The sequence below is a fragment of the Hippopotamus amphibius genome, chromosome 17 (genome assembly GCF_030028045.1).
Source record: "Hippopotamus amphibius kiboko isolate mHipAmp2 chromosome 17, mHipAmp2.hap2, whole genome shotgun sequence".
Classification (NCBI taxonomy): Eukaryota; Metazoa; Chordata; class Mammalia; order Artiodactyla; family Hippopotamidae; genus Hippopotamus; species Hippopotamus amphibius.
The window spans coordinates 51,796,592-51,824,270 of NC_080202.1; the positions used below are offsets into that span (position 1 = coordinate 51,796,592).

The window sequence follows — 27,679 nt, forward strand, 5'->3', positions numbered from 1 at the left end:
CTAGACAGCTGATAGATCAGATGGGGTGAGAGGCAGGCACCAAGGACACGTATGGTTTGGGGCTGAGTGCCTGGAACCACACAAGGAGGATGGGGAGGGTGCTTGGTCAGGCCACGTAGGAGGTGGCTCCTGGGCTCCCAGGTGGATGCACTGGGAGGTCAGGGCGGAGGGGGTGGGTCACAGGGCACAGAGCTGGGAGCCTGGGGCATCCCCAAAGGGTGACTGTAGACAGAGGAGCCATCCAGGCTGAACCTTGAATTCGAGGACAGGGAAGGTGAGGGGATATCAGCACAGGGCAGGGGAGTGGGTGGGGGACTAGCAGGAGAGGGGCCCCCAGGAGCAAGAGAAGAGTGGTCTGGAGGCGAGCCTGAGCCTCGTGTCTCTGGGGCGAAGTGGGGTTGGGAAGTGGACCTGGACGCAGCAGCGCAGCAGTGCGTTGCAGGGGCGGTGGGTTTCTTGTTTCCTCACCAAGGACGCCAAAAGCTTAGCCGCTGGTCTGGGCGAGGCTCTGCCTGTGCGAGGGCTTCCTGCCCCCTGGCGGCCACAGCCTGCAGAACTATGAGCAGAAACCAGACGCTTCGGTGTTTTGTAGAGTTAAGAGTGAATCTCCGTGATTTTCATTTTATGATCCCAACAGGGTTACTCATGAGGCCCCTTATACTTCATCTTGCTTCTCAAGGGATAAAAAAATGTATGTTTTCACTTGTACTTCTGCGTGATGTCTCTGAGAGCCCCCCTCGACCTTCAGAGGAGGGGAGAGAGCCTGCTGTGCGTTTATGGCAGGGAGGAGGCAGACTCGCCTGTTCTTGCCAGCACGCTCAGGCTGAGTTCAGCCTCCCCGACCCTTTCCTTCAGGTAACTGAGTCTGTCCAAGTCTCTTCAAAAACAGGGACCTCGTTACTTTGTTAGAAAGCTGGAAACCTGCTAGTTTGCTGTGCTTTTCACATGCTGTGCTTTCCAGGATATGCATTTCAGTTTGACTGTGTCCCTCACTGTGTGATTGCTGCATCTATATCCCGACCTCCCGTCCAAAGGGCACATCAGCCACGCGTGTCTGCTTTCCTGTCACCACTGGAAACAGGACGATAAAGAACTAAGGACAGTGACAACCCACAGCAGTGACGGGAGCAGGAGAAGGGCCTCAGCCCAGGGATGAGTGAGTCTGTGCCTTCCCAGGAGGCGGGGGGGATGCAGCAGCAGGGGGAGGGGGCCTGTGGGAGACACAGACAGTGGCCCTACAGACTCAGCGAGCGTAGGCCTCCGATCGCCAGGGGCCATGCATGTGCAGGTGGAAGTCTGTACTTGGGGCCGCGAGCTGCCCCCACTCATGTGCAGATGGAGTGCCCTTCCCCAAGCAGAAGCTCAGCACAGTTTCTTTACAGAAATCGAATTATCCATGGGGAGAAGAAAGGTGGCTGTGTGGGCCTTGGTGCCTGCAGTGCAGATCTAAAGATAGGGAGACAGCGCCCTCAGTCGGCTCTGCAAAGACTCAACTTCACTGAGCTGTAATTTCCTACAGTCCATGCACACGTTAGGTGTGCAGCTCCACAAGGTTTAACGCAGATATTCACTGTGTAACAGTCAAGGCAGAACTTTCCTGCCATCCAAAGTTCCATGTGCCTCTTTGCAGTCGGGGAGCAGCACCCCTGGCAGCCCCACTGGCCCACTTCCTGCCGCTTTTGTCTGACGTCTCTCTCAGCGTGATGTGTCCGAGGCGCACAGGTGCACATATGGTTGGCAGCTTGCTCCTTCCTGGTGCTGGAGCTGTGAGTGGTGTGGGGGTGCCGGTCTGCTTCCGTTCTTTGTTGATGCACATTTTGGACACTTGGGTCATTTCCAGTTTGGGGCCATTTTGAATGAGGCTCCTGGGAGCATTCTTGGTGTCTTTGAATGGACGCAGGCTGCATAACCAGGAGTGCAGTTTCTGGGATGTGTTCTAAGGCTGTGTCTGACTTTTTAAGAAACTGCCAAGCTGTCCTCCAAGGTGGTTGGAGGACAGCAGCCTGCTTTGAGGACATTCCACCAGCAGCAGATTAGAGTTCTAGTCATTCCCCATCCTTGGTAGCACTTAATGTTGTCAATCTTTTTCTTTTTAGCCAGTCTAGTGGGTGTGTAGTGGTGTTTTGCTGTGGTTTGAATGTACTTAGCTCTGTTGATCAAAGTTTAAGCATCTTTTCACATGCTTATTGGCCGTTCATATATCCTTTGTGAAGTATCTGTTCAGTTTTTTTGTACTTGAGAAAATTGGGTTATTTGTCTTTATTGATATGTAAGAGTTCTTCATATATATTCTAGGAACAAGTCCTTAGGTATATATATTTGAAATATTTTCTTCCCTGGCAGTGCAGCAGTTAAGACTCTGTGCTTCCACTGCAGGGGGTGTGGGTTCGATCCCTCGTCTGGGAACTAAGATCCTGTATGTGTGTGGTGTGGCCAAAAAAAAAAATTTTTCTTTTCTCCCATTCTGTGCTTTCTCCCTTTTCCTTTTCGTAACAGTCTCTTATGAATAGCCGGTGTTTTTAATTTCAGCATCCCAGGGAACTTTTTATTGCCTCATTCCTGAGTAGACGCATATAACTGAGGCAGGATGACAAGACGGAGAAATGCCAGCAACATGAGAAGAGGCCCAGAGGAACAGGGGAAATGACCCTGGATAGGACAGTGATGATTCCTGAGACAGTGATTCTAAATTCCTGATCCACTGTGTGATCAGCTCAGGTGTGAGACAGCAAGGTGGGCCGTGTGGCCCTGCCTGTGCTAGGCTTGCCTACGCGTGACGTCTGGTTGTCTGTGTTGGTCTGGCTGTCTGTGTGGATGGCTCTGGTGCTATGGCCTCCTGGGCTCCACAGGCAGTGCCAGTGATCCTGCAACTCCTATTGGCTCGATCCTGGAGGATGGGCCGGGAGAGTAGCCACCTTCCTGCTTCCAGGGCAGGGGCTGGCTGTCTCCCTCCTTCCCACAGGCTGCTCTGTGTGCCTCCCCCTAGATGAGAACTTGAGCCTTTTGGGAATGGGGTGGGGACAGGGCCAACCACTCATCCCATTATATCTTCAATTTCAGTGTCTCAGAGCACACTGTAGGGGCTTCCTGTGATCAGTGCCCTCATGGATGTATTTTGCATCTGTAACTCAGGATGCCAGGAGGAAGGGCCAATCAGAACAAGAAAGGATTTTGACAATTGAAAGTATGTATAAAGAAATAGGGACTTCCCTGTGGTCCAGTGGTTAAGAGCACCACAACTACGGAGCTCATGCGCTCTGGAGCCCGTGAGCCACTACAGAGCCCACGCACTCTGGAGCCTGCATGCCACAACTAGAAAGCCCATGCACCACAGCTGCTGAGTTCACGTGCTCTGGAGCCTGAGCGCCACAACTGGAGAGAGGCCTATGCACCGTAATGAAGAGCCTTGCACCACAGTGAAAGATCCTGTGTGCCGTTCCTGTGTGCTACAACTAGGACCCGACACAGCCAATAAATAAGTAAATAAATAAATAATATTTTTTTAAGTATATGTAAAGAAATAAAATCAGAAAATGGAAAAAAGACACAGAAAATCCAAGAGAAGATTTAAGAGACATGGAGGATAAATCAAGGAGTCATCCAGCAATACAAATTCCAGAAACACACAGAAGAGAACAGGAAGTGTTCAGAGTATCAAGTAAATGGTGTAGCTGCCTCTTTGGGTGGGGACTTCAGACTGAAAGGCCCCCAGAGCCATGAGCAAAAGGTGTTTCAGAGGAACAAAGAAGAGATGCTACAGACAACCTGCAGAGGCAGAGCCTGACCCCAACTCCTCAACCATGGCTTGGGATAGAAGACATGCAACAAATTCTTCAGCATTGTTGGAGGAAAGACGTAAGCCTGGGGCCCTGGAGCATGAGGGTGTGGATGCCTCTGGCTGGGCAGCAGCCTCTCTGGAAGTTCTTAGAGTGTAACTACTGAGCAAGCTCTGTGCAGCTCGGCTGTGGGTCTGCGCCGAGGGGTCACCCTTCAGCTGCCTTTGTTTCCCTTCTGAGTTCAGAATATTGAGAACCAAGAGATGGAGCGGAAAAGGCTGCTGCGATAATGGGGGCCTGAACTGGGTGGGCTCGCTGGGTCCCCAAGACTGGGTGACCCTAGTCACAGGGCCAAGCTGGCAGCCTCACATGAAAGCCCATGAGCCTGAGAGACATGGGCCAGCTCCTGCTCCAACCTCCTGGGAGAAGACCGATTGGAGCAGAGGATCCCAGAACTCTCACCCTGTTGGGAGCTCTTGAGGCAGGGAAGGAGGTCCTTTCCAGCAGGAATAAACCGAGAGAGAGGAAGAGGGCATCAAGGAATCCTGGGGACTGCCTGGGGGAGTTGTGAATGGCAGGCCAGGATGGCAGCCCAAGGAGAAGCTGGATGGGCATGGAGACTGAGGGCCCTGGAGGGACTGCACCCCAGGAGAAGAAAGGGTCATGTCTGAGGGTGTGTCCTGGGGAGCAGATACCACTCAGGAAACAGAAGGGAACAAGGCAGAGAAGTAGGGGGGTAGGGGGGAGGCAGGGAATTGAAAACTTGGGGAGAAATGATGAGATGGTAACCGTCATAATCATTCGCTTTGAAGGAGCAGTGAATCACTTTATTGTTGTAATAATTTATGGACGTTTGGATTCAGCCTGTGCGTGAGGCATTTGCAGAGCCAGGAGAGTGGAGCCATGAGCACTATGTCTGGCGTGTGGGGTGGGACTGCTCAGGAAGCTGGCAGGTAGCACAGAGGACTGGTGGGGAAGAGTGGCGTGTTGTTTAGAGACAAAGATGGAACCAACAAAACTGCTGAGGGGGTGGTTCCGAGTTTATGGGCCTGGTGCCTCTCCTTGTGGGTCCACTAGCAGCTCTGTCTGTGCAGAGCAAAACCCCACAGGACCGCAGGGGAAACAGACAAACCCACACCCATGGTGGGAACGTAAGCCCTCCGATGCCCTTCGTGTGATGTTACAGGTCCCAGTTGTGCTCTTGACCACGTCCTCCACGAGGGCCTCTGCATCCCTCCTGCCCTTGGCATGCCTGTGGGTCTCTGCTGGTCCCGCTGTGCTCCTTTCACCACCAGCCCTTTTTCATTCCAGGAGCTGCTCCAGGAGTTTGAATCTGAAATGCAGAAGCGGGAGCATGCGTTCCGCCTGCAGGCTGACAGCATGAGCAACACGGTCCTAGCACACGAGCTCAAGGTATCGGGCGCCCCCAGACTGTGACCATTTCCTCAGTGGAAATGAGAAGCCCCTGGCGAGTTAGGGTTCATATGAAGGCCTCCCCTTTTGTACGTGGGCCAGGGTCTCTGCCACCTGGAGCCAGGGGTGGCATGGAGGTGATATGCTTGTCGCTGCACCCACCAGGGCCCCGATCAGGAGTGATGGCCACTCTGCCCGGCCAGAGGAGCACTGGTGCCACCAGTCCAGGTCTAGTTACCCCTGCCTTAAGGAAGTGCCTCCCCAAGGAGAAACCACCACCCCGCAAACCCTGTCCTTGGCCTATGTGCTCCTATGACACCTCAGAATGGGCCTGTGAGGAGGGGCCCCTTGTCCCCCTGTTTTCAGGAGGAGGCCTGTCTGCAGCTGGTGCTCCCAGCCATGGTCCTGGCTGCCCCTCTTGAAGAGAGTTTCTCTAAAGCACTGGCCCTACATGGCCAGGGCACATGTGAGGAGCACGCACGTCTGGCCTTTAGCACTGAGATGGGGACCAGCCTGGAGGGGAGGGGGAGTTGTTCAGGGGACAAGGAAGCAGGACTGACGCCTGGCCTGGCCCTGCTGCCCCCGCTGGTCACACCCAGGTAGCATCCAGCCAGGTGCGAATAAGATCGACACCCTGCCCTAGTAGTCGGCAAGGTCCCTCCTCCAGGCCACCAGCCTCCTCACAGGGCCGCAGTCCTGGGGGATAGCACCAGGCCCCACCTGACCCCTCTGCGGAGTCTCCCTGACTGCCCCCTGGAGGAATGCTGCCCCTGTCACCCAGGACCAGCCTGCTGGGACTGCCCCACGGTGACCCCCACGAGGCCACTTTGGGGCTACTGAGCACCAGGGGAGAGGGGGCAGGTGGGATGTGTGGGGCCAACCTGTGCCTCACAGTGCAGTCGGCACTCCCGTGGGGTGCGAGGCAAGGGTAGCTGGGCCAGGGCGTGCCCCGCTCCCACCTCCAGCTGCCATGAGTTGGTTCTTATCCCCTGAACACCTGCCCCTTGAGGGCATCTCAGCTTATACACAAGAACTGATATGGGGGTGCAGTACCATCACCTCTACATTATAGCTGAGGCCCAGAGAAGCTATTTAAAAATTGAGCACGTGGCTGGGGTTTGAGTGGGGTCACTCAGCAGGGAGCCATGTTCTTAAAAGCTCCACCTGCCTGTGTGATTCCAGTTTTCAAATCATGCCCGAGTCAGGTGCTGGGGTGCGACGTGGACTCACATGGGGCCCATGCTCTCAAGGCTGGGGGAGCGTGTGAGGAGACTCTCACTGTTTTATTGCTTCTCAGGTTCCAGTCTTTCTTCTCTTCCAGCTCTCATAAAATGGTAATGATCACGTCTAACCCCTCAGTTTGTTTCATTTATATTGTCATTTTGAATTTTTCCCTCTCAAAGATTAAACTGCTGCACAAAGAGCTCATGGCCCTGAGAGAGGCCGGGGCGAAGGCTGCGGAGGCCCTGCACGATGCGGAGGCAGCGAACGCAGAGCTGGAGGACAGGCTGCAGCGCAGAGACTGGGAGCTCAGGGACCTGGCTGCCATGAAGGATGCCCGGTGCGGGGTCTCCCCACCTTCCCGTGGGTGGACGCGGCCAGTGTGGCCAACGTGTGTCGTGGTCTGGACTCCAGCTGGGAGACATCTGCCTGTTCTGGCTTATTCCAGGCCGGCTTTGCTGTAGCCCCTTATCTGCTTTGTCCACTAATATTTGATTCTTTTTAGGATAAAAGACTTAGAGGGTAAACTTCACTCTGTGCAGCTCACCAAGAAAAAAGAAGAGGAGACATTTAGGAGGAAGTGAGTGTTTCTGGCTCCAGTGTCAGTGTAGGGAAAACGTTCCCCGATCACCTTGGGGGCAGAACCAGCCCTTCTGTGGGACTATTAGCTGGGTCAGGCCTGCTCTTCCAGGGTCTCTCCTCCCTTTTCAGTTCAAATGAGCGTGTTTATGTGTGTTTGGAGGAATATCATCAAAATACTGAGAATTAGAGAACACACTTTGTGAAATGCATTCCCAGATTGACACTTTAGCATTAATATACTTTACCCGTTGAAACAAGTCACGGGAGCAGGGTGCACCTGCAGAGTCACATGCAGCCCAGGTGGCCTTATTTAACAGAGCCAAGGTGGCAAGGAACCTGTGTTCCCTGGTGTGGATGAGGGCGTCCATGCCCTAGAGTCTTGGTGTTTGCCTTTTGAAAATAACTAACCTATAGTCGCAGAATAATGCAGCTCAGAAATAACTCCCTCCCTTCACTAGCTGTCATGATCAAATTTTTCTTGTGATTTGGTGAAAAACAAAGGTATATCCTGCCAGAAACTAATGAGTACAGCAACTAGTGTGTGTATGTTTTCTTGCTACGTGAAGGTGGAAAATACTGAACAGTTTGCAAGATGAGTAAGATGAGGATTGATTGTAAATGGAACAAAAAAATATGTCACGTGACTTGATTGAATAAGGCTTGATAATCTCATTGAACAATGCTGATGGACTCTGAAAGGCATCGTGTAGAATAATATTTTTTAGGGCTTTTTACTTTTCATCAAAACCAAATAGAATAAAAGCATAAAAAAATCATGGGTATCATGTCAGCTGTCATTGACACCCAACACTGTATTTTTGAGATGAACATCTGTTCTATTGACAGAGTTCTGATAGGTTTGGCATCTCCAGTGAAGACAGACATGCAGCCTGCATCCCGCAACCCCCAGTTCTGGGAAGCTTCAGATTCTGGGTTGAAAGCAGCCCAGCAGATGGGGTAGCTGCGAGGTGAGGGCAGTTTGTACCTGCATTCTGCTTCCCCAGTTGGTGGGCCTGCTGATGGCTCTTTGCTGAAGCACATGTTCTCTCATGGGCTGTGAGCTTGGGAGGGCTTGGGGCTGGTGTCTGAGAATCTTTCAGTCAGTGTTTGCATGTGAGGAGTGAGGAGCAGAGAGAAATGGGCACAAGTGCCCACATGCATGCAGCACTCCTGCAGGATGAGGGAGATTCTGGGCTCAGGGGTTCCGAGCGGGGCCTGTGTGAACCGCTGGGAACCTCGCTGTGTTTCAGGCACGAGGAGCTGGACCGTCTGGCCAGGGAGAGGGATGCGGTGCTGATAGCAGCAAAGAGTGCCCATGTGGAGCAGCTGCAGGCAGCAGAGGCCAGGGCCCTGGAGTTGCAGATGCGCTGTGAGAACCTCGAGGTGCAGCTCCGCAGAGCTGAGTGGAGGCAGGCAGACGCCACCAAGGAGAAGGATGCCGCCATTGACAAGTGAGCCCGGGCCCAGGGCCTGGCTGCCTAGTTACCTGTTTCAGACGAAGGGAAGTGGGCATCGGGTTTCGGGAGTCACCCCTGCAGCTCCCCGTCACTCTTCTTAACCATTCTCTTTTTTCCTTTTATATGAAAGTGTGTGGTCAGTATGTGTGGATGTATGTACGAATGTATGCATTTATTTATTTGTGACAAAATACACAGAGCATAAAATTTACCATCTTAGCCATTTTTAAGTTCAGTGGCATTAAGTACATTCACATTGTTGTGCAGCCATCACCCCATTCATCTCCAGAACTCCTTCCTTTGTAAAACTAAAACTGTGCCCATTAAACAGTAACTCCCCATCCCCCTCTCACAGTCCCTGGTACCCACCATCCTACCTTTCGTCTCTGTGAATTTGACTACCCTAAGGACCTCACATGAGTGGAATCCTACAGTGTCTGTCCTTCTCTGCCTGGCGTATTCCACTCAGCGTGATGGCTTCAAGGTTCATCCATGTTGTAGCAGGTGTCAGAATTTTCCTTTTAAGGCTGAATAACATTGCATGGTTTGTATAGAACTGCATTTTGTTTTTCATTTCCTCTGTCACTGGCCATTTTGGTTCTTTCCATCTTTTAGCTGCTGTAATTAGTGCTACTATGACTGTGGGTGAGCAAATATCTGCTGAAGTCTCTTTTCAGTTCTTTTGGGTAGGTACTCAGAAGTGGAGATACTAGATCATATGGTAACTCTATGTTTAACTTTTTGAGGAACTGCCAGACTGTTTTCCACAGTGGATGCACATTTTTCACAAGAGTTCCAATTTCTCCATAAACTAGTTTCTTTTTATTTTTTTAATTAAAACAATTTTTAAAATTTATTTATTTATTTATTTGGCTGCACCATGCAAATTGCAGGATCTTAGTTCCCCGACCAGAGATTGAACCTGGGCCCTCAGCAGTGAAAGTGCAGAGTCCTAACCACTGGACCACCAGGGAATTCCCAACTAGTTTCTTTTTTTTTTTTTTTTGGCACACGGGCTTCGTTGCTCCGCGGCATGTGGGATCTTCCTGGAGCTGGGATCGAACCCGTGACCTCTGCATTGGCAGGAGGATTCTCAACCACTGCGCCACCTAGGAAGCCCTCTTTTTTTTTTTCTTTTAAGAACTTTTATTGAGATACAATTAATAGACAACAAACAACATATATTTAGAGTGTACAATTTGGTATCCCAGTCTCCCAGTTCATTCCCCCCAACCCTCCCTGCTTTGCTCACTTGGCGTCCATGTGTTTGTTCTCTACACCTGTGTCTCTATTTCTGCCTTGCATTTCCTCTTTCATAGTTGTTAGCATTTGCCTTATGTATTGAGGTGCTCCTATACTGGGTGCATATATATTTATAATTGTTATCTCCTCTTCTTAGATGCATCCCTTGATCTTTATGTAGTGTCCTTTCTTGTCTCTTGTGACATTTTTTATTTTAAAGTCTATTTTATCTGATATGAGTATCACTATTCCAGCTTTCTTTTGATTTTCATTTGCATGGAATATCTTTTTCCATCCCCTCACTTTCCGTCTGTATGTGTCCCTAGGTCTGAAGTGGGTCTCTTGTAGACAGCATATATATGGGTCTTGTTTTTGTATCCATTCAGCCAGTCGGTGTCTTTTAGTTGGTGCATTTAGTCCATTTACATTCAAGGTAATTATCAATATGTATGTTCCTATTACCATTTTCTTAATTGTTTTGTTGTTTCTGTAGGTCCTTTTCTTCTCTTATGTTTCCTGCTTAGAGACGTTCCTTTAGCATCTGTTGTAGGGCTGGTTTAGAGGTGCTGAATTCTCTTAGCTGTTGCTTGTCTGTAAAGCTTTTGATTTCTCTGTTGAATCTGAATGAGATCCTTGCTGGAGAGTATTCTTGGTTGTAGGTTCTTCCCTTTCATCACTTGAAATATATCATGCCACTCCCTTCTGGCTTGCAGAGTTTCTGCTGAGAAATCAGCTGTTACCCTTATGGGAGTTCCCTTGTATGTTATTTGTTGTTTTTCCCTTGTTGCTTTTAATAACATTTCTCTGTCTTTAATTTTTGTCAATTTGACTACTATATGTCTTGGTGTGTTTCTCCTTGGGTTTATCCGGCCTGGGACTCTCTGCGCTTCCTGGACTTGGGTAGCTGTTTCCTTTCCCACGTTAGGGAAGTTTTCAACTATAATCTCTTCCAGTATTTTCTCGGGTCCCTTCTCTCTCTCATCTCCTTCTGGGACCCCTATAATGCAAATGTTGGTGTGTGTAACATTGTCCCAGAGGTCTCTTAGGCTGTCTTCAGTTCTTTTCATTCTTTTTTCCTTATTCTTTTCTGCATCGGTGATTATCACCATTCTGTCTTCCAGGTCACTTATTCGCCCTTCTGCCTCAGTTAATCTGCTATTGGTTCCTTCTAGTGTATTTTTCATTTCAGTTATTGTGTTGCATATCTCTGTTTGTTTGCTCTTTACTTCTTCTAGGTCTTTGGCAAACTTTTTGATCTTTGCATCCAGTCTTTTTTCAAAGTCCTGGATCATCTTCACTATCATTATTCTGAATTCTTTTTCTGAAAGGGTGCCTATCTCCTCTTCATTTAGTTGTTTTTCTGGGGTTTTATCCTGTCCCTTCATCTGGTACAAAGTCTCTGCTTTTTCATTTTCTCTATCTTTCTGGGGCTGTGGTTTTCAGTTCCACAAGACAAAATACTGCTGATACTGCTTGATACTGCTGTCTGCCCTCTTGTGGAGGAAGCTATCTAGGAGGCTCGTGGGTGCTTCTGGATGGGAGGGACGGATGGTGGGTAGGGCTGGGTGGGCAGAGCTCAGTAAGACTTTAATCTGCTTGTCTGCTAATGGGTGGGGCTGTGTTCCCACCTTGTTGGTTGTTTGGCCTGAGGCTACCTAGCCCTGGAGCTTACAGGCTCTTTGGTGGGGCTAATGGCAGACTCTGGGAGGGCTCACACCAATGAGCACTTCCCAGAACCCCTGCTGCCAGTGCCCCCGTCTCCTCGGTGAGCCACAGCCGCCCCCCACTTCCGCAGGCAACCCCCCAACACCAGCAGGTAGGTCTGGTTCAGTCTCCTATGGGGTCACTGTTCCTTCCCCCTGGGTCCTGGTGAGCACATTTTTTTGTGTGCCCTCCAACAGTGGAGTCTCTGTTTCCCCCAGTCCTGTGGAGGTCCTGCAATCAAATCCCGCTGGCTTTCAAAGTCTGATTCTCTGGGGATTCCTCCTCCTGTTGCTGGACTCCCAGGTTGGGAAGCCTGACGTAGGGCTCAGAACCCTGACTTTAGTGGGTGGACTTCTGCAGTATAACTGTTCTCCGGTTTGTGAGTCACCCACCCAGCATTTATGGAATTTGATTTTAAGGCGATTGCGCCCCTCCTACCGTCTCATTGCAGCTTCTCCTTTGTCTCTGGATGTGGGCTGTCTTTTTTGGTGAGTTGCAGTGCCTTTCTGTCGATGATTGTTCAGCAGTTAGTTGTAATTCCGGTGCTCTTGCAAGAGGGAGTGCGCACACGTCCTCTACTCCACCATCTTAATCAGTTCTGGCAGTCAGAAATCCCAAGTCAGTTTCACTGGCCAGAAATCACGATGTGGGCCGGGCTGCTCTTCCTCTGGAGGCTTTAGGGAAATTCTCATTTCCTTGCTTTTTGCAGTTACTAGAGCTGTATTATTTGCATCCCTTGATTCCTAGATGTTCTTCCACCTTTACAGCCAGAATTGTAACATTTTGCCTCAGTCATGACCGTTACTGTCCACCTCTGCAGTAGTAAGTGCAACTAGTTTCTTTTTAAATCCAGTTTTCTTTTTGGCGTCTAAGCCAGGCCATGACATGTAAGCCGCTCTGTCCCACTATGCCTGGTGTCTATGAAGGACCATTGCAAGTGAAGTTGTAATTGAACTCAGCCTTTTGGTGGCCAGTAAGGAAGTGATCTTTAGAGAAGCTGTTTTTACGGAAGATGATTAAGACAAATAAGTCATTTGTGGAGCCTGCTGTTTAGCAACTGGCTTTTCCCCTTTGTTTGGGAAATACTTGTCTCTTTTTTTACAGAAAATTCTCTGCCAAGTCATATTTCTGTTTAAGGGGGAAATGTCTCAAAGTATAAAATACCAGGAAGTTAAAGCTTATTTAGGATAGCTTCCTTAGATTCACATTTCATTGTTTGATCTGCTAAATGCAGGTAGCAGTAGCTGGAGGGGTGAGGCAGCTCAGTCTGATGGGTGTGTGTCTCCCAGACACTCCTCTGTTTGGACAGGCTCTCCCTGGGCCCTTCTCATGGATGGCTACTCAGAGTCCAGTGTCCTGGTGCACAGAGCCTCCTGTGGAGAGGCCTCCTTCCTTTGCTCTCACCTCTTGGCGTGTCCCCTCTTGCATTCCTTCCTGCTCCTCCAAGGGATCAGTCAAGCAGCCATGATGAGCAGCATCAGTGGGTTCCCAGGAGAAGCCTCAATGTCTGTATCAGTGTCTTTTTATACCAAGACATACTCTGTACAAATCAGCAACAAAACGACCCATATTGTGAGCTTGCTGTCTCTTTGGGCCTATTTGTGATGGTTTTCTTGAAACTGTTAGTTTGTGGATGGCGGGGTGGAGAAATGATAACCCAAGACAGCGTTGTGAGAACCGTGTGTGCCGGTGCAGGCACGTAACCTATCACATGGAGTGTGATGGGGACACATGGCACTTTTACCTCCTAGTCCCCACAGCTAAGATGCAAAAAGAAAGGTGAGGGACCTCTCTGATGGTCCAGTGGCTAAGACTCCACGCTTCCAATGCTAGGGGCCCATGTTCAATTCCTGGTCAGGGAACTAGATCCCACATGCTGCAAATAAGAGGTCACATGCTGCAAATAAGAGTTCACATGTTGCAACTGATGATCCTGCATGCCACAACTAAAGATCCCGAATGCCACAACTAAAGATCCCGAATGCCACAACTAAAGATCCCAACTGCCACAACTAAGGCCTGGCGCCACCAAATAAATAAATATTTAAAAAAAAAGGAAGAAAGAAATAGGTGAAATTAACTCCAGTAACATTTTATTTAACCTAGTCTATCGAAAATGCCATCTTGTTGCATATTATTAATCAATAATCCATATAAAATTATTAATGAAGAAGGATGACTAAATTTGCCTGAAAAAATTACTGTTGAGATATTTTGCATTTTTTGGTGCTGAGTTTTGAAGGTACATCTCAATTCAGACTGGCCACATGCCTGGGAACCCTGTGTGGCCCATGGCCCAATGCTGGGCAGTGCTGGTCCAAATGCTGGAGGGAGGCCAGGACTCGGTGAGAGCGAGCTCTCTGCTTTCCAGAACACAGGCTTGCTTGTGGTGGCTTGGTCTTGGCAAAGTGGAGGAGGAAACAGGATCTCATTCATGGACACATGCAAAGCCCCTGTTGTGTACCGATCATCTCATGGGAATTCGTTGGAAATTAAGAGGAAATAAAAATATGATTCTCAAGCTCCAGCAACTTCTCTTATAGTTGGGGAAGCCCAACACACATGGAATCATGAAGGATCAAGTCAGGGACTGTAATGGGAAGCTCAGAACAGACGTCCCACTTGGTGTGTGAGGCCCAGGAAGTCGACTTCCCCAGGCTGCCAGCTGCTCCGCTTTCTCACCTGCAAAATCAGATAAGCTCCAGTTGCAACGTACCTCCTGGCTGTTGTCCTTGGGCTTCAGAGCAGAGTTGCCATCGAGTAGGTAGAGGGGAAGGAGTGCTTTGGAATTCCAGGGCAGGCCAGGCATCTCATGTCCTTTTGTCTTCTAGTGACAGGCAGACCAGAGGAAGGCCTTTCATTTCCCTCTGTAATGTCACATGTGGGGCACTCATATGAGTCTGGACATACTGTACTAGAAGTAATTTGTTTAAGTTATATTTTAAAAAATGACCTTTTCCCATAGCTAAGACTAATGCTGGAAATTTCATACTTGAAATGTCTTAATCCTTTGAGAATTGACACTTTTATTACATAATGTTTCTAGGCAGGTCCAAAGAGGGTCCATTTTCTTAAGTTAGGATTCTTAAGAGCTAAAGAACCCTCATGCTTTACTGAGCAGCATGGCTTTCCCCTGGGCTCAGGGTCATTCCCCTTCTTCATGCTCACCTTGGTCTTTAAAGCGTTCTCCCAAATGGGTTTCACTGTAGGCTTTTCTGAATGGAGAACTCTGCTACTCAGAGTGATAATAATCCTGGCTCGACCAGTATTGAGGCTGTGGGACCTTGAGCCAGCCCCTGCCCTCTAGGGTGGGGTTTGCCTGTGAGCAGAGAGCCCCACCCTACCGCTGCGTGTCTGGGCCAGGTGTTGTGAGGGTGCTGGGGTGCCCGAGAGAGTGGAGAGCACAGGGCTCCTCAGGCAGGGACTCGGGCCTGGGGGTCACAGGGCAGGGGCAGGAAGGGCAGAGCAGAGCCATCTCGTTCCTGTGGGATCAGGTGACCCTTTGCCAAGGGCGTTTTAACCAGCACACCAGGCTTGATGTTGAGGCCTGTTTAAGCTGAAGTGTTTTAAAGAAGCTTCCCATGAGGGAAACTGCTCTCTTCTTCCCATTTCTGCCCACGTTTGGATAGAGCTTTGTCTGAGGCTCAGGGCAGCTGCACTCAGGGCTTTGATCCAGGGCCTTGTCGGCTGACGGCCATTTGCCTTCCCACAGCTCGTCCACCTCTGCAACACACTCTGTGGCCCACCCATGGGCCTGTGGCTCTGGGCAGTGGGCAGTGCCTGACCATCGCATCTACCCCACAGCACACTAAGTGAAGCTTAGGAGGGAAACAGGCCAGGGCTGCAAATCCGGTGACCACCCTGTGAGCTTTGTGTGGTTAATATCATGGTTACTCTAGTCAGTATCTTTAGGTGTTTTTTCCAAAGTTTTTCTTCTTAGGAGATTTATTAAATTTTGGTGATTCCACCGAGGAACATAAAGGGTTTCTGTGGAACCTTTGTATCTTACTGTTCAGTTTGGATATGTGTTGAATATCTCCACATGGAGGGACTGTGCCGGGCATGGCAAGGGGTGCCCAGGTGAGTCAGATGGCGCTGCCTCAGGACCATTGGCTCTGAGAGACACGTCCTGGCCCACATTTCCCCATGCACCTGGCATGAGCTTGGCATGCTGCAGGTGTTAGTTGGTGCCTGGGTTGGTGGGAGGGATGGGTGTATATTTCTTCTTGGGTAAGACCATTTCTTAATCTAGGCAAGGAAGTCTCTGCCCTGATGAGTGTGGAAGAGACCCTGATGTGTAGCATTTCCTTTGAGGTCTGCGTGCATGTGTATGTGTGTTTATGTATGTGTATGTGTATTTGTTGTAAAAGAGCACTCGAGTGAGAACCATGCCCTCATTCACATAGCTTCCCTTTTTTGTTTAGACTTCGGGAAGATGCATCTGCTCTAAAATCTGGCTGGGATGCCCAGATTGCTCAGCTATCCAAGGAGATGATTTCCAAAGACCTTCAGGTTCAGTCGCTGCAGGAAGAAGAGGTGAAGCTGAAGGCGCAGCTGGCCAGATGCCAGCAGGACATTGGAAGGTGGGGGAAGGGGGCAAAGATGGGGTGGTGAGGCATGTGGTCAGAGGAGGCCTTTCCTGCAGCACATTTCTTGGTCTGCACCAGGGCTGTAAAAGTGCATGTGCCATTTGGTCCTGTGTCAGGAATCACCTCTGGGGTCTTTTGTCTGATTGTTGGTGTCGTAGTGTCTTTTCCTGTCAGTTGGTATGAACACTTGAGTAAAGATAATATCCTCTTTCTTGAGGAGTCATTGAAATATAATAAATCTACCCATTTTAACTGTACAGTTGATGAGTCTTGAGAAATATATACATAAATATGCAGTATAACCACTACTACAGTCAGGATATAAATTGCTTCCACCGCCTGAAGTCCCCTCACACCCTGGCACCCGCCAGGCTGCCTTCTATCACTGTGGTCTCACAGTGTTGTCTGTCAGTGATCTGGAATTTCATCTGCATGGACATGTACAGTTTATACTCTTTTGTGTCTGCTTTCTTTGGATATTTATTTGAATATTCAGGTTTTCTATTTTGTATGTATGTGTTGCTTTTGGTAATTTATGTCTTTCAATGAGTTTGTCCATTTCATCTAATTGTTGGCTTTACTGGCATATATTGTTTATAGTATTTCTTTCTTGTCCCTCTAATATGTGTAAGACTGTAGCAATATCCTCTCTCCTTCTTAATATTGGCAATTTGTATTTTCTCTTTTTTCTTTCATCAGTCTAGCTAGAGATCTATCCATTTTACACAACTTTCTGAAGAGCCAGTGTTTGGTTTCATTGATTTTTCTCAGTTGTTTTCCTGTTTTCAATTTCACTGATATCTACTCTTATTCTTATTATTGTCTTTCTTCTGTTTCCTAATTTGGTGTTCTTTTGATAGCTTCTAAGGCTTTCCCTGCAAAGTCTCATCTGCCGGGAAGACTGGTGGGTTTTTTATTTTAGACATTTTACTTTTCATTTCTCTACTCATTGTGTGGTTGCCTTTAATCTCTGAACATATTTACAGCAGCTGTTTTAAAGTATTTTTCTGCTAATTCATCACCTCTATTGAGGGTCTGTTTCTGTGGCACGGAGGCCAGTATCCTGCTTCCTTGCACATCTCACAGGTGTCCATGGCTGTTGGATGTGTGGCCACTGCATCGACAGACCTCTGGGTTGGTCGTCTTCCTTTCACAGGTGCCTGCTGCTTGGCTGTAGTTACTTAGTTAGTTAGTTGGTTACTTAGGCCTGCAGAGCAGCTTGATCATTGGAGGTTTGCTTTAAATCTTTGTTAGGGCAGCTCTAGGGTCTCTTCACAAGGGCCAGTATAGCCCTATTGCTGTGTGTCGTCCCAGGGTCTCCACTGGGTGCCCTGGTGATCCCCAGGGAGACTGCGCTAGCTGCCAGGAGCCTGCACAGCCCACCAGTTCCTCCTGCTCAGCCTGCATCAGCCCCGCACGAGTGTAGCAAACTCCGTCGAGTTTCAAGGGGACGCCCATGCAGATATTAGGAGCTCCCTCCTTTCCAGTACTCTGCCTTGTGAAGGCCCACAGCTGTTTCAGCTTCCCCAGCTCTGACCATGGCACAGCCATCAAGCTGCACCAGGCCCCACCCTCCCGTGCGGGATCTAGAAGGCGCATAGGGAGAGTGTGGCCGTGGTCTCTAAGGGTCATGGGCCTCCCCTGCTTGTTCTGCAGTAACTGAAAGCCATTTAGTGCTTTTATCCAACATCCTGGGTGTCCAAGTGGGAAGACAAGCCCGGTAACAATTGCTCTGTGACGGCCACCAAATGCTGATTTAGAGACTTGTTTATACTTCCAGCTGCAGGGATTAAACATCTGTGTGTAATCCTGTTGGATCTTTTTGGACTTTGTCTTCTTTGTTGCTCTTTTTTGGGCTCAGGTCCCTGGTAACTCCTTCTGCCCCAGCTTCAAATGCTGCACCCAGTCAGGACTCCTTGTGAACTCCTGGCTGGTGCCCTTCCCTTTCAGCCTGGGGAGGGTGCAGGTCACCCCGGGCGGTGTGAGTGAAGCTTGCAGTAGGGGTCAGTGGACCCGGGTGAGCACCAGGGCCTGGATCGGCTCAGGCCTGCCTCGGGCAATGTGTGTCAGTGACAGAGGTTTACTTTGTCTTAAAGCCACTGGCTTAAATAACTAACATGATTTCTCTTGGAAAGTAGCTTCCATTAAATATTTCCTGCATGTGGAAATGAGGCCCTATGTTGGATGCTGGTGCAGAGAGTCCACGAATGGCATGCCCCTGCGGCGCCCCCCCCCCCCCCCGACCCCGGACTCCAGGCCTCCCGCAGTACGTCCCCTTGGGGCCTCTACAACCTCTACTCCTGGTGGGGTCCATCCCTGCCCCGCAGGAGGCAGGGGGCACAGAGAGCTTGGGTGGGCAGGAACTTTCACAGCGGCATTGTGCTTTATGAAAGCACTGGTCCTCGATGGTGTGGGTATTTTAAAAATAACTGGTCTTTCCCCACGGTTTCAGAAGTCCTGTTCTAGTGCTTCCTCTAAGAATCACTTTTCAGGAGGGTCCATCTACAGGTGATAAGTTTTGAGTCTTTGTGTCTTTATTTTTGCCTTCTTGTGTGAATGCTAATTTAGCCAGGTTTAGGATACTAGATGCCAAATCAGTTTCCCTCTGGATTTTAAACCCATTGAGAGTTACTTTATTATTGCTCTGTAACAAATGACCGCAGACAGGGACTTCCCTGGTGGTCCAGTGGTTAAGACTCCACTCTCCAACTGCAAGGGGCCTGGGTTCCATCCCTGGTCAGGGAACTAGATCCCGCATGCTGCAACTAAGAGCCCACATGCCACAACTAAAAGCGCCCACATGCCAGGCTCTTCCCTAGTGGCCCAGTAGTTAAGAATCTGCCTTCCAGTTCAGGGGACGTGGCTTCAATCCCTGGTTGGGGAACTGAGATCCCACATGCCGCAGGGCAAGTAAGCCAGAGTGCTGCAACTACTGAGCCCACGAGCTGTGGAGCCCAAGCCCTACAACTAGAGAGAAGCCTGCGCCCTGCAACGAAAGATCCCGCCTGCTGCAACTAAGACCTGATATAACCAAATAAATAAATAAAAAACAAACAAAAAACCAAATGACCGCAGAGTGGGTTTACTCAGCACCCATTTATGACTTTGGTTTCTGTGGTCAGGAATCCAGGCCCAGCTCAGCCAGGTCCCCCAGGTGAGTGGGTCTCACTCAGCTGGAATCAAGGTATCGGCCAGGCTGCCCTCTCTTCTGAGGCTGGGGCTTCCCTTGCCAGCTCGTCTAGGTTTTCAGCAGAGGTCAGTTCCAGTGGCTTTGGGCTGAAATCTCCACTTCCTTGCTAGCTGTCAGCCAGGGTCATCCTGGCCGCGTGGTCCTCTCAGCAAAGCCAGCAGGAGAATATCCCTGCAGTGGACAGGACAGAGCCTTACATGGTGTCCCCTATAGAAGGTGTGACCATCCCGCCCTGGTCATAGTCCTGCCCACCGGGGGAGAGGCTGTCCAGCGATCTCCACCCTGTGTTTCTCCACATGGCTGACAAGGAGCCTCTTGCAGGTCCAGTTCTCTCCCCCATGCACTTTTCTTCTTCCACCCTGGCTGGTGGTCTGCACCTTCCCTATGACATCTGAAGCACCTGCTGTCCAGCACTCTGGTGCTTTCAAGCAGAAGGCACACATCCCTATCCAGCCATGGTGGATTTCCTATTTCTGTGGTTATTTCCTTCCTCCATTTTGATTTTTCCCAACCTCCTGGTAGATGGATGCTGGTCTTCTAAGTTCTGTTTGACCTTTCAGCTCACGGTTGACTCTCCAGCTCTGTCTGCTCTGCTCTGAACCCTCCTGCGTTTCTCTAGTGCAGCCATTTTGTTTGTCCGAGTTTCCTGGCTTTCTTCCTGTCTCCTCTTACTGAGTTTGACCTCTTCTCCCATGGTGCTGGGTTTCTCGGTATTAGGAGACCCAGCCATCTTCCCCTCTCTGAACCTGGGCCTGCGTGAAGGTGTTGGCTGAGCCTGTGAACAGGAGGGGTGCCTCCCATCTCAGCTGCATCACAGCCCAAAGGGACTTCAGGAAAATGTTAATGGTGGTGGTTTTCACGCCCACAGGTACAAACAGCAGTTATCTCTGGCAGTAGAGAGGGAGCAGAGCCTGGAGCGTGACAAGGTGCAGTTGGAGCTGGACTGGCAGCGCCGCTGCGAGGGCATCGAGCGGGAACAGTACCAGCGAGCCGAGGACTTGATTCAGGGCCTGACCGTGGCCAGAGATCAGGTGTGCGCTCCCCAGGGCTGTCTGACTTCTTTCTGCAGGAAGAAGAGCTGGGAACCTCCACTGTGGTGCATGGAGCATGGCTTGGAACCTCACTGAGTTATCCTGTGCATTTGAAAACACTCAGCCTTACTGAGCAGTTTGATTTATAACAACAGGGCTTACAATGATGAGTCCCTGCCCACAGCCTTTCTCTAATAGCCAATGCAGCTGCCTCTGGAGCCAGACACAGGGGTGGCCCCAGCACTTGCCGTGCTCCACTGGCTCTGATGTCCACATATTTCCTGGGGTTTCTCACCCTAGTGTCTGCTCTCTGCTTCCCAGAAGGATGGAGAGCTGGTCCAGACCCTGAAGGTGGCACTTCTTCCTTGTAATCCTCCTAAGATGAACCGAGTCTGCATTTTCCCCAGGTTTCTGCCAAGCTCCAGGAGACGGAGAGGGTGCTGTGTGACCAAGAGGTGGTGCTGAAGGCCGTGACCCGAGAGAGAGACCAGGCTGTGCATGCGCTACAGACACGCCGCGGGCTCCACCCTGAAGAAGAGGAGCAGGTGAGGGGCCACGCACCTCCTGAACTTCCCTTGCAGCTCTTCCTCCCAGGCGCCTTGGAGATACCCACTGCCCCAGCCAGAGGGAAAATATGCCAAATAGAACCAGCACTGGAGTTGGGTCTTTTCAGTCCTGTTTCTTTTAAAATGACTGTTTGCACAAACAAGGGTACGACTGAGCCTGAACCAGTTAACAGGAATCTACAATCTTTTTTTTTTTTAATTAATTAATTAATTAATTTATTGGATGCGTTGGGTCTTTGTTGTTGCACATGGGCTTTCTCTAGTTGTGGCGAGCGGGGGCTACTCTGCATTGTGGTGAGCGGGCTCCTCATTGCGGTGGCTTCTCTTGTTGCAGAACCCAGGCTCTAGGCGCGCAGGCTTCAGTAGCTGCAGCACATGGGCTCAATAATGTGGCTCACAGGCTGTAGAGTGCAGGCTTGGTAGTTATCGCACATGGGCTTAGTTGCTCCACAGCATGTGGGATCTTCCTGGAGCAGGGATCAAACCTGGGTCCCCTGCATTCGTGGCGGATTCTTAACCACTGTGCCACCCATTACTGTAATAACAGGTACTCTGTACCCCGAGGCCTAATAGAAATACAGAGACAGAGATTTTGGAGGAAGAGAGAGATAGTTTTATTTTTCTTTGCCAGACAAAGGGAAGACACGGCAGGCTAGTGCCTCAAGAACTGTGCCCCACCCCACCCCATCCTTGGGAGTCGGGGAAGATTTATACGTGGGGAAGATTTATACGTGGGGAAGATTTATACGTGGGGCTTGCATTCTGGGGTATGTGATAAGGATCAAGTAGGCGGAGGTCTTGCATTCTTTTTCACTTACATTATTCTTTTTTTTTCCCTTTGCAATATTTCAAAACAGTCATAGCTGGCGTCAGGCCACCCAGTAACTGGGATCTGGCAGTTTGTTGATTGTCTGTTTGCCTGGCAGTTTGTTGATTGTCTGTCTCTGGTTTGTCAGCTGGGGGCCTCCTTTCTGAAATGCAAAACTATAGGAATGACTTTGTTAGCTGTATAGGGTCCCTGGAAGTAATAGGGCTAGGGAGTGAGAGACAGGATGTAATACACACAGTTAAGTATCAGGGAGTTAGCTTTATGAAGTAAAAATCTAGTTACTACAGATTAGTGACAGCTGAAGTAAAACAAGGAATGATTAACTCTTTCAGGCCAGGTTATCTTTCTCCTCTAGCCTGTTTCACATTCTCTTTGTTTTCCTTGCTCTCAAGAGGAAAAAGAACAATCACTTCTATTTGCATTGCAACACACCTAGGAAGTCCTACAATCTTCTTTGTATCTTCAGCATCTGAAATATCAAAAAACCCCAAATTCAGATATTGCACCATGGTAAACAATAACACAAAGAACTGTGGACTTAAAAAATAATTCACAACCTACAAGTTGAGAGTTATATTTTATTCAGCACAATTTTTAGGACTTCAAGTCCTAAAAGACAGCATCTCAAGATGGGAGACAGCATCTCAAGTAGCCCTGAGAGAACTGCTCCAAGGAGGCGATGGAAGGAACCAGGTTATATAGAAGTTTTGCAGCGAAGGGCAGGTAGTCGGGAACATCAAAAGATTATTGTTAATTAAAGAAAAACAGATATCCCAAGTTAAGAAATGTAGTGCTTTTCTATGTATGGGAAGATGCAAGGGTCTGGACTCACTGAAATCATTCCTTTGATATGCAGCTCAGCTATCTGGGGCCAGTAGCCCGTATTTTCACTTCCTTAGTCTCCTCAGGGCTCACCATAGGGAGTGGCTGCAGTCTGATGGCTGCTGATGGCAGGTATTCTTTCCTTCCTGAGTTCCCTCAGGGCTCACCAGCTCCCATTGAAGGGCTGCAAGTGCTGATGACTGTGACATCCTTTGTTTACTGATATGGCAGGAAATGTTCCATTTCTTAGATCCTCTCTTGAGCTGGAATTTGACCGATGTTTGGGAGACATTTCATGACCAATTTCTTTGTCCCATGGTTCTGGGAGGCTCACCCCAGATCAGGTGGAAATTCTTGTTGATATTCCACTCCTGTTGGTAAAGATTCTCTGGATCCTCTGTCTTACTAGCCTACTATGATCCAGGAAATGTTTTTCCTTGTTGCTTCTTCCCATACTTAGAATCACACTATTACAGTTATTCTATAAGAGCCATAAATGTGATCTATTTCCTCAAGATGTTTAGCCATCATCAGTTTTGTTGGAGGCCTGATTACATACTGGGCACTGTAAGAGATAACAGTCTTACAAAATAGACAGGATATAAATAATGCAGCTAGTAACACTGATAAAGTCATAGAGTAGCAGGGAGACACAAATCATAAACAATTTGGAAAGAAAGAACAAATTAAAACTGATTAGTATAACTAGTTGTAATCCAGTTGCAATAAACCATCAAGTCCACAGGAGAGCCAGTTGGAGAAGCCAAATTCTGGCAGGATCAGGTAGAGAGAAAAGATGAATGTTTTATCTTTGTTTACAAAGGTATACCTTATCAACTGATCATAGGTCATAGTGTAGCAGGAATCGGCAGTGGCAAACAGGACGCCGAGGCTATAAGCAGGAAACAATGTTTATTGTAGCCGCGCAGGCTCAGCGGATTCATATCCGAAGGCTGAGCCCCAAATGCAGCGGGGCATCGCCTTATGTACTTTAGTTAAACTCCTATACTTTGGAATTTTTTGTCTCCCAAATAAGGTAACAAGCAAAGGAGCATATAACCTGATTGGGTACTTCCCCTTCTATGGCCTCTGGGCCATTGCTAAGTTACAGAGTTAGGCAGGAATTACACAGTAACAGAGTTATGCAGGAACCATGCAAGGGGGGCTTCAGAGTTAATGGGCACATAAAGATAATGGCAGGATCCAAATGCATTCCTTTCTAGTTGAGTTATGGCCTCCCAGCCCTAGTGTTACTTTGTTCTGGGGGAGCTCCCACCACAATAGTATGAGAGGAAAGGTTTTTCTGGAAAACAAAGATTATGACTAGTGTATTTCCCAAAGTCATAAAGTTATAAACCATATTCATCAGTTCATTCAGTCCCATGTAACTGATTCCTGTTGATCAGATTTTCCATTAGAGTTTTGTCATTTGTTATACAGTTCAGTCATATTATCTAAAGGCTATCATAAACTTATATTCTTATGTTCTTTATGAGTCTTCTTGAAAATCTTCATTTTGTAAAAGCATTAGGACAAAACTTAAAATAGCATGGTTAAAGATCTGAGTACAATGCAATTAGCAGGAAACTTGGATATTTCTGACATATTACATTTTAGAATAAATAGAATTACGAATGATAACATTATATTAGGACATATCAGATGTTAGGGATGCCGTATAAATTTTGGAATATCTATATTAATAACATTTATCCACACACTGTGGCCTAAGGTTCATCTCCAATCACTTAACAATGTTTCTGAAGTAATTAAACATACGAAATAAACTTAGTTTAACATTCATCTGTGAGATGTCTTAGGATGCTCCTTCGAAGCATCCCAGAGTCAGCTGGAGGCTAAAAGAGCTTTAGTTAGATTTTGATATTTGCGAAGTTTGTTAAAAATATCGAAAAGGTTTTAAAACACGACAGGATCATAGGTCACTGTGAAACAGTACTTATTCATTTAAACAAAGTTATAAAATGATTAAAAGAAAACAACAAATACAGATTACTTAAGGGCACAGAAACTCACACAGTCTGCTTCATATATCTGCATGGTGTCTGTTTCTCATGTGGAATTGTCTGGAAACAAAAAGTACAGGGTAAATGCAACCACTCAGCAATGCCATCAAGAAATAAAGTCCTATGTGTTTTCTGACATCACAATAATAACTTTCAGGATAGAGTCAGAAACACAGGGCCACTAGATATATTATAAGAAGGTGTTCACTACACAAATTAGACCCAACACAAATATGGTAAGAACTGGAGAAAAGAGAGAATGTCAGAGAAAGTCATCAACCAAGAAAATATAAAATCCATGGTGAGGGTGGACATGTTGGAAATTGCAGGAAGGTCCAAATTGTAGACTGAAACATAATAATTAGAAACAAATAAAACTATCTAACATCCCAATAGTTATGTATTTTAAAATACACTTCAGGGGGACTTCCCTGGACAGAAACAATTTTAAACAACACTGTCATCAGACAAGGCCACTGGGTGTGATAGAGTAAGGCACAGACAAGAGCACTCTGTGATCATGTAATCACATGGGATCAAAAGAGAATTATGCAATCACAAAAATGATGAAATACTCTCCTAGTCTTGCTAACAAAACTGACTTGTTTCCTTACAAGTTAATTTTAGCTCCAGTCCCTTCTTTATGCCATCCAAATAAACCAACCAGTTCTAAGACATACTTTCTTTTCCCTCAATAAAAATGATTTCATTCCTCATACCTTCTTTTTTACATACGTACTTATTTATTTATTTATTTATTTATTTATTTATTGGCTGTATTGGGTCTCTGTTGCTGCATGCAGGCTTTCTCTAGTTGCGGAGAGCAGGGGCTACTCTTCATTGCAGTGTGTGGGCTTCTCATTGCTATGGCTTCTCTTGTGAAGCATGGGCTCTAGGCATTCAGGCTTCAGTAGTTGTGGCACGTGGGCTCAATAGTTGTGGCTCATGGGCACTAGAGCACAGGCTCAGTAGTTGTGGCACACAGGCTTAGTTGCTCTGCGGCATGTGGGATCTTCCTGGACCAAGGCTTCAACCCATGTCCCCTGCATTGGCAGGCGGATTCTTAACCACTGCACCACCAGGGAAGCCCCTCCTCATACCTTCTTTACTGAAAACACATTCTACTTTCCTACCGTACACTGAAATGTTTCTGTATTATTCCTATTAATTTTAATTACATGTTTAAATTAGAAACCTCAACGCTTAAAAAGCTTAATTTCTAGTGAAAGTTAAGAAGTAAGCAATTATGAACTGTCTTTTTCATTGTCATTCTGTAGACTGGTGAATGTAAATATCAGTGATAATTTCTAAAAACATTTGTTTTCTTATAGAGAACATCTCAGGGTGGCACCAAACATCTTCACTAAATGCCTTTAATTTCTCTATTTAGTAATTGATATCTCAGTATCTTGTTGTTTTTTGGAAATTATCTAGCTATTTAAAAAACTTTCATCACTTAAAATTAGCACAGCTGTGGAACTTTAAGTCACCAAATATCTGGAAAGATCATCTTAAGCAAACATTTCTAAGATATAATTAGTTTTAAAGAGTTTACCCAAAAGTTCTTATCTCATTTACATTTAAAGTCTCATCATATCAAGTTATTTTCCTTGCAACAGATATAATAAGGTCTTATTTGACTTCTATTAAACCTAGGTACAATAAAGTATTATACTTAATGTTGATGACTCTAATGACATGTCTGTATTAATTAGATCAACAAACAAACTTTAATACCAGGTATCAACTTAATATTGAATATTTCTCAGTTCACGTGACCCTGAAAGTCATTTTGGCTGATTTCTTTATTTGTAAGCACTTTCTTTCAAATTAAATAGCACTCTTTATAAATTCAATTTTGCTAACACTTTGCAGAGGTAAAGATATCTCATATGTATAATGTGTACACAGACATATAAACAGGCAAACGTAGAGATCTCATGGCTTCACTTAAAAACTGTCAACTTGAAAAATGCACAACATGAGAGTTGTGAGTTAAGTTTTATTTGGTGCAAAATTAGAACTGCAGCCCGGGAGACAGCATCCCAGATAGCTCTGAGAAACTGTTCCAAAGAGGCAGGGGGAAGCTCAGTATATATGTGGTTTGGTGAAAGGGAAAAACATGCAATCAAGCCCATATTGTTTACAAAAGATTACTGCTAGTCACAAGAAGCAGTCGTCACCATGAAGGATTTTAGTGTTTTTCTAGTTATGAGGAGATACAAGAATTGGGCCCATAAAGTTGGCTCCTGAAAATATCTTACTATCTAATGACCTGCTCTGCCAGTTTTTCACAGAGCACAGAGTGCTTCCTTTCAGCTCTCCACCCTGAACACCTTTCAGGGGGACGTTGACAGCAGCTGCAGCAGCACATGATTGAATCTTTGTAGAGGTAGATGGCAAAGGCCAATGGCGAGGGCCAGTTGTAGTTGACAAAACTTAGTCATGGGGACTTCCCTGGTGGTCCAGTGGTTAAGAATCCTCTTTCCAATGCCGGGGACACAGGTTCAGTCCATGGTTGGGAAACTAAGATCCCACATGCTGCGGGGCACACCACACACGGCCCTCACACCACAACGAAGAGCCTGCGTGCCGCAGCAAAGAACCAACACAGCCAAAAATAAATAAATAAATAATTTAAAAAAAAACTAGTTATGAATCAGGTATCTCAATATAAACTTACTAGTTTACAAATAATAATTGTAATACATTAAGTTGCTTGCTCAGGTAACTAAAATTTTACTATTTGTGAAGTTTGGCTGAGGGAGCATTTCCAGCATTTTGAATTTTAAAACTGCTGCTTTTTTCCCCTTGGTTTCAGGTCTTGCCTGATAGAACTCCTTAGGCTCAGTCTCATGTGCTTGTGGCCTGCACTTACATTTCTGGTTTGTAGAGATTGGCAAGAGAAAGACAGTTGTTTTTAGTTCCCTAAAGAACAGGTCTGTCACCTAAAGGGTACTAAAAGATTTTATCAGTGACAAGATTTCTTACTAAACTGAAATTTATTTTATGAGTTCTATGTTCTAGAACTTTAGAGTTTATCTTCCCTTTAAAGGTTTGTATAAGGCATTCAGCAAAGACCTTTATTTTGAGTTCACAATTAAGCTCAGAGCAAAATCACTGTTTTTATTTTTTATTAGCTCTTGGATGTTAGTTCCCAGTTTTTGCTTATTTGCATGGCTCAGGTAACCCTATTGGTTTCCTTTAGTATGTTTAATATTTCCTGAGGGGCA

At 47.3% G+C, this 27,679-nt stretch overlaps 1 protein-coding gene across 6 annotated transcripts in view; it reads left to right on the plus strand.

Annotated features, from left to right (window-relative positions):
• Nucleotides 1-27,679, plus strand: part of CCDC57 (coiled-coil domain containing 57) — a 124,747-nt gene that overhangs the window by 14,803 nt on the left and 82,265 nt on the right. For 4 of the 6 annotated variants that reach the window (XM_057716546.1, XM_057716547.1, XM_057716548.1 and 1 more), the window contains exons 4-10: nucleotides 5,088-5,189; nucleotides 6,593-6,750; nucleotides 6,916-6,990; nucleotides 8,243-8,443; nucleotides 15,820-15,978; nucleotides 20,043-20,205; nucleotides 20,613-20,750. In XM_057716546.1, the coding sequence (XP_057572529.1) occupies nucleotides 5,088-5,189; nucleotides 6,593-6,750; nucleotides 6,916-6,990; nucleotides 8,243-8,443; nucleotides 15,820-15,978; nucleotides 20,043-20,205; nucleotides 20,613-20,750 (996 nt within the window). Of the gene's footprint in view, nucleotides 1-965; nucleotides 1,157-5,087; nucleotides 5,190-6,592; nucleotides 6,751-6,915; nucleotides 6,991-8,242; nucleotides 8,444-15,819; nucleotides 15,979-20,042; nucleotides 20,206-20,612; nucleotides 20,751-27,679 lie in introns of those variants that run through there. The other 2 variants (XM_057716550.1, XM_057716551.1) reach the window with 2 other exon arrangements.